The 10,354-nt window shown below is 38.5% G+C and overlaps 2 protein-coding genes across 2 annotated transcripts; both read left to right on the top strand.

The window, feature by feature from the left end:
* Positions 1 to 131: 131 nt before the first annotated feature.
* LOC121373010 lies at positions 132 to 1,415 on the top strand. Its single transcript, XM_041499452.1, has 2 exons — positions 132 to 698; positions 837 to 1,415. The coding sequence occupies exons 1-2, from the start codon at positions 132 to 134 to the stop codon at positions 1,413 to 1,415; spliced, it is 1,146 nt and encodes a 381-aa protein (XP_041355386.1).
* A 2,547-nt stretch (positions 1,416 to 3,962) lies between these two features.
* Positions 3,963 to 6,963, top strand: LOC121373797. Its single transcript, XM_041500571.1, has 2 exons — positions 3,963 to 4,292; positions 4,782 to 6,963. The coding sequence occupies exons 1-2, from the start codon at positions 4,041 to 4,043 to the stop codon at positions 5,685 to 5,687; spliced, it is 1,158 nt and encodes a 385-aa protein (XP_041356505.1). The 5' UTR covers positions 3,963 to 4,040; the 3' UTR covers positions 5,688 to 6,963.
* The last annotated feature ends 3,391 nt before the right edge of the window (positions 6,964 to 10,354 follow it).

The raw sequence follows: 10,354 nt of genomic DNA, 5'->3' as shown, positions 1-10,354 counted from the left end.
TGTTGCATTACCACCTGTCTTTGTGTTTCCTAGAAAAAGATACAAAGATATCTTCTTGACAGGTGCTCCTGAGGGGTCTCTTGGCCTCGTGTCACACTCTGGTTGGATGAATGAAGGCTTGTTTCGGAGTAATGGAACATGTTGTAAAATACACGAACTGCTCTAGAGATGACCCAATAATCCTGTCAGTGGATAACCATGAGAGCCATCTTTCTGTAGATATGTTACAGTATGCCAAGGATAACGGTGTTCATGTCATAACACTTCCACCCCATACTAGCCATAAGACCCAACCTCTAGACAGATCCGTATTCGGCCCATTAAAAAGTTGTTACAATGCTGAGGCGAATTCATGGATGATGAGAAACCCAGGACAGTGTATTACAATCTATCAGGTAGCAGGACTTGCTGGATCAGCTTGGTTGAAGGCGGCAACTCCCACAAATGTCATCGCAGACTTTAAAGTTTCAGGAATTTGGCCTTTTGACCGTCACATGTTTAAAGATGAAGAGTTCCTGCCTGCATCAGTAACGGACCGTGATGCTCCTGTACCTCAGGATGAGAACAGTCACGATGAAACGGACCGAGCTGAACAGACCGAAGACCTGGATCACAGAACCCCTATAAAGGAGACAGACAATCCAACTCCTGGAACCAGTGGCTTCATTTCTCCAGTAGATATATTGGGGTATCCAAAAGTAAGTAAGGGAAGTTGAGATTTGAAAACGTATATGGATACTTATACAAGGGAGAATTCGTTATTTCGAATTATTGATAAGCAGAAATGTTAATGTATTTCATTTCTCAAAAGCTCATAAACACTTTCTATTTTTTAGGCGCCTGAAAGAAAATCAACATCAAATCGAGGCAGAGAGAAAGGGAAATCAATGGTAGCCACTTCCACACCTGAACTGAAAAGAAAATCAACATCAAATCGAGGCAGAGAGAAAGGGAAATCAATGGTAGCCACTTCCACACCTGAACTGAAAAGAAAATCAACATCAAATCGAGGCAGAGAGAAAGGGAAATCAATGGTAGCCACTTCCACACCTGAACTGAAAAGAAAATCAACATCAAATCGAGGCAGAGAGAAAGGGAAATCAATGGTAGCCACTTCCACACCTGAACTGAAAAGAAAATCAACATCAAATCGAGGCAGAGAGAAAGGGAAATCAATGGTAGCCACTTCCACACCTGAACTGAAAAGAAAATCAACATCAAATCGAGGCAGAGAGAAAGGGAAATCAATGGTAGCCACTTCCACACCTGAACTGAAAAGAAAATCAACATCAAATCGAGGCAGAGAGAAAGGGAAATCAATGGTAGCCACTTCCACACCTGAACTGAAAAGAAAATCAACATCAAAATCGAGGCAGAGAGAAAGGGAAATCAATGGTAGCCACTTCCACACCTGAACTGAAAAGAAAATCAACATCAAATCGAGGCAGAGAGAAAGGGAAATCAATGGTAGCCACTTCCACACCTGAACTGAAAAGAAAATCAACATCAAATCGAGGCAGAGAGAAAGGGAAATCAATGGTAGCCACTTCCACACCTGAACTGAAAAGAAAATCAACATCAAATCGAGGCAGAGAGAAAGGGAAATCAATGGTAGCCACTTCCACACCTGAACTGAAAAGAAAATCAACATCAAATCGAGGCAGAGAGAAAGGGAAATCAATGGTAGCCACTTCCACACCTGAACTGAAAAGACTTCAAGATAAAGAGGCACAAAAAAAAGAAAGGCAAGCAAAGAAAAGATGCAAAATGGCTGGAAAATCTGCCAAAAGACAGGTGCTCCAACAGCATGATGATGACAAGTCCACTTCTGAGGATGAGAATATAGAAATGGTTCTTATGGACTCTGATGATGACAGTCCAGATCGTAGTGATGATGATGATGGACTTATCCAGCTTGGTTCAGTTGACTTCACCAAGGTGAATGTTGACAGTTTTGTGTTAGTTCAATTCACATCAGGAAAAAAAACCCATCCAGTCTATTACATTGGCAAAGTGCTCACTGAAATTGATAGTGATGATGAATGTGAAGTTGAATTCTTGCGCAAGAGTTCAAAGTGTTGTAACAAGTATCTGCGGCTAGACAACCCTGAAGAGGCATCGATTCACAAAAATCAAATACATGCTATTCTACCTAAACCTATTACCCATGGCACAACAAAGCGCACCAAGGCAGCATTCCAATTCGGTGTAGACTTTGGTAGGATGGATGTTCGTTAGACCATGTGCTTTGTTCATTGTTGAAACTGAATGGATGCAAAAGACAACAACATGGTTTTTTTGATAATTTAGACATCACATCACTTAAGTGCAGTTTAAGTTTTTCATCCCGTATGTTTTAATTTTGTTTTCATGTTTTGTATTTCACTGTTCTTTTAATTAGGTAAAACTTAGTAATAGCAATAAATGCTTTTTAAGTACATGTATTTGTTGAGTTCATAGACTTGCCTGCATTCTTAAAGGCCCCCTGATCTTTACTCCATAAACTACATATTATATCGGCACTGATGCCTTCAAACTCACAGCACTTAAAACACACACTGCATGAGCATCCTGAAGCTTCGAGTGTAATTTACTCTAAGTAACACTGGAGCCAATGCTATTAAGTGTAAGCCTAGGGCACTGAGTAAATACAACACATATCCTGGAGGGGTGAACAGAGGGCCTTTAAGTAAGCTAGTGTGGCTTGGAAATGCCAAATTCACCACTGTCCCACTTCTCCTTTCACTGTCCCACATAACCTTCCAGGTTGTCCCATATCTCCCACAGGTGTCCCAATTCACCTTCATACCTAATTAGTTATTAATTAACAAGAAATCCTAATTAATTTTAATCCATGCCAAATACTCGTAGAGAAACATTAAAACAATTAAAAATGCCACCTGTTGCAGAAATAAATAATTGACTGGCTCAAAGGGGGTAAGAATACTGACTGCAGACATGACACCCCCAAATTAGTGTCCCAGTTCTCCTGCCTCTCCCCTACAGATGCAATAATATCATGAAGTATTAATTACATGATTTACAGTATTTACCTTCAGGTTATCAGCCATGCATGGTTAGTGCTAACAGAAGAATGCCATACAAGGTGAAAGAATTGATAAGTCATGACATTCTGGATTTTGATCAGTTGAACAAGGAATACATGAAGACAAATTGTTTCAAAGTAATCTCTAAAATGCACCACATAACATACATGTACATAAAACGTGGTGGAGAGGATGAAACTGTTAATGTGTATTTCTGTGAAGAATTAGAACATCAGCAGATTTTGATGGACTACAAATGGAGAGGCTGAAATAAAAGTTTGAAAACCAAAGTTTCTGACAAATCTAACATTGATAATGAAAAGAAAGCAGACCTCAAGAAACTAATGGCATTCCTTCCCTGAAGGCTGTCAACAATTTTATAACAATCTGATGTAATTGCTGAAAACAAAAAAACCCAATGTTATCCTCAAAATTTGTCAGATTGTTATCTGAATAATAATAATTTCAGTATTTTTCAACTGTTTTAGAGTTGTTTTTTAAAGTGCCAAATTATTCTGTAATGACATACTATAAAATGTCATTATTAATTTTTATCGGCAAGTTCAAACATTACGCACTAAATCAAGGATGGATTACATGTTAGAATCAAAAAAGATTTGTCGTGATACTTTCATGTTCATACATGCAGTTTTCAAAGACCGTCTGTGTTCACTCACTCGGCATTATTTGGAAAATGGACTCACTGCACGCACACATGGCAATGCATGTAAAACTCCCCAAAATGCTTTTTGTATTGATGACATTCAGAGGGTTGTGACATTTGTTAAACATTTTGCTGAACAGAATGCCATTTTGCTTCCGGGTAGAATACCAGGTTACAAACGTGATGATTTGAAAGTACTGCCATCATCTGTTAGCAAAGCAACAATACATCGCCTGTACGAAGAATCATGCTCAAGTTTCGGAGTTCGGGTGGTAGGAATCAAATAGTTCTATGTGTTTTGGAAGCAGTATGTTCCGAACATTTTACCAATGAAACCCATGTCAGACTTGTGCTGGACATGCCAGAAAAACAGCAATCTTTTAATTAAAGCTGCAAATCTGCCATTAGAGTTGAAGACTGCTACTGTAAAATATGCTGAGGAACATCTCTTCCGAGCCACCCAGGAGCGATCACTCTATACAAGTAAAGTGAAAAGCTGTAAAGATGTCTTCACAATGGAGGGCATCACAGACCTGGAAGCTCCTGGAAATGTCGTTGCTGATTGTTCTCGCACATTCGAGGTATGTATAGTGAGATCATTTTAAGATAATATAATTTTTTAATGTTCACCTGATGAGCAAGGTTACCAGTTAGGGCCTCAATTTCACCAAATCAATTTGGATTGGTGATAAATGTAGGGTTTTTTGTGAGGTGGAATTATGTGCCTCATTCTTTTTTCAACCAGTGATTAATAAATGTGTCACCATTTTGCAATCTGCTCCAGTGCAACTACTTTATGTTAAGAAATAATTATAACCAAATAAAACTTTATTCAGTCATTTGGTATCATTATGGTGATTTTAAAATACTGGTGCATTAATGTAATTATTTTTCTTCCTGTCCTCTCCATACCACCCCCCTTTCTTTTATGATTATTGGAAAATTGGTTTATAGATACTTGTGATTTTACAGTTTCAAAACACTGGTATAGTATTTTAAGGTGTGTATTTTTAATATAAATTGAATTACTGAACTAGTACATAATTATTTATTTTGTATTTCTCTTTCAGGCACACTACAGCTTTGATTTTGCTCAACAGATCCACTATCCATACAACCCCATGCAGCCCGGACCAATTTTTTTCAAAACCCCTAGGAAAATTGGTGTTTTTGGGATGATGACAGAAGGACTGGCCAAAATGGTACTCTTTCTTTTGGATGAGGCATCGTCAACAGGTAAAGGGGCAAACTGTGTCATCAGCCTTTTGAATTTCTTTTTCGAGAATTATGGATTGAAAGAAACTGTGTGCCACTTACATGCCGACAACTGTTCAGGCCAAAATAAAAATAATGCAATGATGCATTATCTAGCTTGGCGGGTGATTATGGGAAAGCACAAGACGATTACTTTGTCCTTCCTTCTTGCCGGCCATACCAAGCTCGGCCCAGATTGGTGTTTTGGACTGTTTAAGAAAAAACTAAAGTCATCGAAAGTGGATTGTTTAAAGGATGTTGAAACTGTGGCCAAACAGTCATCCCCAGCAGGCGTCATTGTTCCACAGCTGTGCGGCGATGAAGGTGGTCGAGTGTTTACTCCAATGTACTCTTGGGACTCTTTCTTCTTTCCTGGCATATTTAGAAAAATGCCTGCCATAAAATACATACACCACGTGGAGTTTTACCCCGATGGGAGAATTTTGTGCAAAGACTTTGCTGATAGTGAGACGGTGGAGCATAACATTTTAAAAGTTCAGCCATCCGAAGTACCGCGTGAACTACCACCCCAAATGTTTCCATCTGGACTGTCTGTTGATTGGAAAAACGATCTGTTTAAGGAAATTCGCCCTTTTGTGGCAGAACAATTTCAGGATCTAGTGTGCCCTAGACCTAGAACGGACATGGATGATGTATCTGAGGCAGTGCGTGGCCCTGGTCGTCCTCTCAAAAAAGCAAAGGGACTTGCTGCTAGGAAATGAATATTCTGACACTCGATGACTGCGAAAACTATTCATTTTATTTTGTATATATGTTTTAAGACATAATATAGTGTTAATATAAAATAATTTTGCCAACCCTGTGTTATAGTTATTTTTATAGCAAACAGAATAAGCTTTCTTTTGGTATATTACAATATCTTGTAACAATTCTGGATTTTGAAATATGTGCTTTACAAGTTCATCTATCTTTAGCTCATAAATTCTCAAAATGGCCGCTTTCGGATCCTTGGAGATATGGGGTCTTTAAAATGTAGTATTTCTTTTATTATTAAAGGCAGAATAAAATCCTTTGGCCAGTACATTTCTAATATAATACTAATGGGAAAAACATAAAAATAATAGTTTTTAATTCTTTATACTTTGGCTGGGTTTTTGCATAGACGGTCACATATAATTTAAAATTGGGACAATGAATTGTATGGACTTTATTACTGAGTATTGGTAACTGTTAGATTAATCAACTGACAAAATATCAAATAATTCAGTTATCTGATTTGCAGGGTCATTTTAAATTTTCAAACGCTTGTATCTCAAAAGTAGGATTTTGTCACATATGATAAAATTGCTCTCAAGAGATGAGAATAGGAAGTAGAATTCTTCTATTAAACAAGATACCTCGTTCAGTGCCTAGAGTCAAAGAGAATAGAGATGATGTTGCAGAAATGACAAAAATTATTTTCTGTCTGGGGGGGGGGGGGAATTCATTATTCCATGAATGAAAACAAAGAAAAGTTTGACAGTGGAATGAACTAAAACAGCTAATGACCTCAGCTTCTTTCTCAAGTACAGCACTGATACGCAGAATGTAAACAAAGAGTAGGTTTGCTACTGGTGGAAAGACTGGGGAAACTATATTGATGAACAACTGATATTAAAGAAATTTAACTTGGGACCAGAACGTCACGATTCTAGCAGCAGTTCTGAAAATGAATCACCTGTCCAGTCAACTTCGAGTAAAATACCTGTAAATAGTAAACAACGACCGACCAGAGTGAGATGTGGGCCTGCGCAATTGTACCAGCGATACCACCTCTGGAATGGAATAAACAAGTTGATAGTTTTGTGGAACCGGTTTTCAACCCAAACAAAACACCGGGCCCCCAGAACATTCCAGTGAACATAAATAAAGATAGTAAGCCTGTTGATTTGAACCAAGTGGACCCTTTTTCTATTTTGTTTTACACCATCAGAAACTATACATGTATGTATAAACCTGTATGTTTTAATTCTGAAAGTAGACCATTTGCTTCAGTGGGGAGGGGGGGGGGGGGCATCTAAATCCCCCCCCCCCCCCCCCCACCCCAGCCTACGCCCCTGGGTGTCCTACCTGTCTGGTGTTTCTGTGTTGGGACAGGTGTCAACAACTGTTTTCGTGCATATCACGCCCTGGTGGAATACTGGAAATGAACCTACATGTAGCTATGAAATCATGTTGATGTGGTTTGGACATGCAGCAGAGCATACATTCCATTTCAATTTCAGTTGACATTTGTGGCATTACCTGTAATTAGGACAGGTGTAAATTTAGTTACATTGTTGATACTGTTTGTTTTACTGATTATAGTTCATTTCTCCTGCTTACCTGTAATCAACTTGCCTGTGTTACCTGGTATTTTTATAATAATAGGGAGGAAATATCTATACCTCATCTATCAATGTTTTGTCAAAATTTCAAATAATTGTGACTATAAAGAACCAAGTTCTGGCTGTTTATGCTAACTCATATATAAATCCAACTTCTGATCAGGATTGCCAGGATGGAAGTATAATAGTTTATAGGATGATAGGCTTCAAAGGGTTAACAATGCGACAAAACATGTTTTTGAAACATGGTTGACTAACTTTAAATTTTTTATTTGTGTGTATTGCCAGATTCCATAGTTTATACTAAACCAAATTATGCTAATTTGGGATGCCATCATATATACTCCAGTGGGCAACCTAGGGAGACACCACAGCATCGTAAAGGTCTAAAATTAACGAGCTACTCTCGATTCACTAATATCAAAACCTATATTAGCTCGGCCATTTACCTTTCGACCGACCGTTCAAAACTGCACCAAATTCCCTCAATCAAAATTGCGCACCCTTTTCTCTTTGGCATTTAACTGCTCCATTCAAATTCCATAGCACCACCACCACCCCCATCCGCCTGCTACCGGTTTGATCGGGCTGCTGGTGCTCCCTTGCACCTGCCAGTGCAGGCGGTCCCTCCTCTCCCCTCCCCCCACCTTTCAGCTTGTTCTGAATGTGCACGTAAAACCCTATGACATGACATGACATGACACGCCATTCCAATGTGCTTTGTTTTAACTTTATGTAAAGAATTTACAATAAACTGTGTCCAAGGAGGAGAATCGGCTGTACAGGGATCCTGGCAGTTGCCTCTGTTCAAGAAGGAGAATTGGCTGTACAGGGATCTTGGGAGTTGCCTCTGTTCAAGAAGGAGAATCGGCTGTACAGGGATGCCGGGAGTTGCCTCTGTCAAAGGAGAAGATTCGACAGAATAGGAATCCTGTGAGTTGCCCATGTCCAAGGAGGAGAATCGGCTGTACAGGGATCCTGGCAGTTGCCTCTGTTCAAGAAGGAGAATTGGCTGTACAGGGATCTTGGGAGTTGCCTCTGTTCAAGAAGGAGAATTGGCTGTACAGGGATGCCGGGAGTTGCCTCTGTCAAAGGAGAAGATTCGACAGAATAGGAATCCTGTGAGTTGCCCATGTCCAAGGAGGAGAATCGGCTGTACAGAGATCCTAGGAGTTGCCTCTGTTCAAGAAGGAGAATTGGCAAAGGGAGAATCGGCCTGTACAAGGATCCTGGGAGTTGCCCATCTGTACAAGGATCCTGGGAGTTGCCTCTGTACAAGGAGGAGGAAGACAGTTCACCTAGGACAGATCTGATACCGAAGGTGACAACGCAGATCCTGAGCAAAAGCTGACACAACAAACATGTTCCCACAGAGTATAAATTTGAATCTGTTGCCCACTAGTCAACAGCTATTCACATATCTGTTGGAATATCTTATGAACATCACTCTCAAGAAGCATCAAACTTGATGACAGACACACTTACAGTGTAAAAGCTAACACAACAAACATGTGATTCAGTGACTCTCAATTACAACCACTCTTTCAGGTAATGGAGAGAGTTTTCAACACATTTATCCTGGGAGCAGATCAATATATAGCTTTACCAAGAGCTGTTGGCAATGGACCGGTTATTTAAAACCAAATCTATGTGAAAAGGGTCCTTTCTCACAAAGCATTATAACTAAACCCAGCACAACTGAGCGATGCTGATTCAGTTTCATTAACACAAAAGGAATATGCAGCCAGACTGCTTAAAGTTAAGAATTTGTTACTCATATAATTTTTAGAAGTTATAGCCATGCCCATTAAAATAGCAGCCAGTTATTTGTCAAAATGAAGATGCTACTAAACTTCAAACTGTGACACATTTTTTAAAAACTAATTTAAACTAATATAAAATTTATATTAGTTTAAATTAGGGTTAAAATTTATAAATAGTAGATGCAATTATTTGAATGTAATGTTTTGTGGGCGGGTAATTCTAGGTATAATCTTTATATTTCTCAAAAAAATTTATGAAATATTTATGGTCACCACGCAACTTTGACACTACCCCTTTAAAGGCATATTGTCACAGACCACTGACCTATGGTCTAACAAAGTATTACCTGAACAAAAATAATTTGATTTGTCTCTAAATGTACATTATTCAACCATCTTCATAACCACCATACTCCATTTATTAATGACATTTTGTAAAAATAATTGAACTATGGCAATGGTCCATAATTCAAAAACTTAAATTGCTGAGAGGGATGACATAGATTTCACTCCATCATGGTTCAATTAAGGTGATGCAATAGCTAGATTTGGTTTCCAACAATTAATGTAATTTTTATTTATTATCCAATTTTTTTAGAAATATGGTCCTGAAATCTGTGACAGTATGCGTTTAAACATAAGTTTTATTTGTAATGTAAAATAAAAAATTAAAGTTAAAATTTGTTTTTGTTAAATGACATCACTAGAGCACATTGATTTATTAATCATCGGCTATTGGATGTCAAAGATTTGGTAATTCTGACATACAGTGCTAGAGTTAAAAGTTAAAGATTATTTTGAGGAAAGGTAATGTGAAAAGAAAAGCTCATATCATGGCTGGAATGAGAATTAGTTCAATTGGCCCACTGGCGGGGATCGCTTTCAGACCGACCGTGCATCAGACGAGTGCTTTACCACTAACCTAAGTCTGACCCCCCACCCCCCTTCAAGTGTTATTTGCATTGTTTTAAATTCCAAATTAATAACAAAAGTAATGTAACACCAACAATGACAATAATATGAATATGACTAATACATGTAACAAATGATTTTTTGTTGCTGTAAAAGGCAATTTCATTGCATAATGAACATATTTGTATCCAATGTCATCACTGGTGTGGCACAAGGAAAGCGGAAGGAAGGAAATATTTTATTTAATGACACACTCAACACATTTTAGTTACGGTTATATGGCGTCAGACATATGGTTAAGGACCACACAGATATTGAGGTAGGAAACCCGCTGTTTGCACTTTTTGGGCTAGGGATCTTTTATATGCACCATCCCATAGACAGGAT

This window comes from Gigantopelta aegis, chromosome 5 (genome assembly GCF_016097555.1).
Source record: "Gigantopelta aegis isolate Gae_Host chromosome 5, Gae_host_genome, whole genome shotgun sequence".
NCBI classification, from domain to species: Eukaryota; Metazoa; Mollusca; class Gastropoda; order Neomphalida; family Peltospiridae; genus Gigantopelta; species Gigantopelta aegis.
Note: the sequence above shows the minus strand (reverse complement) of the source record. Positions and strands in the feature narration are given on the sequence as shown.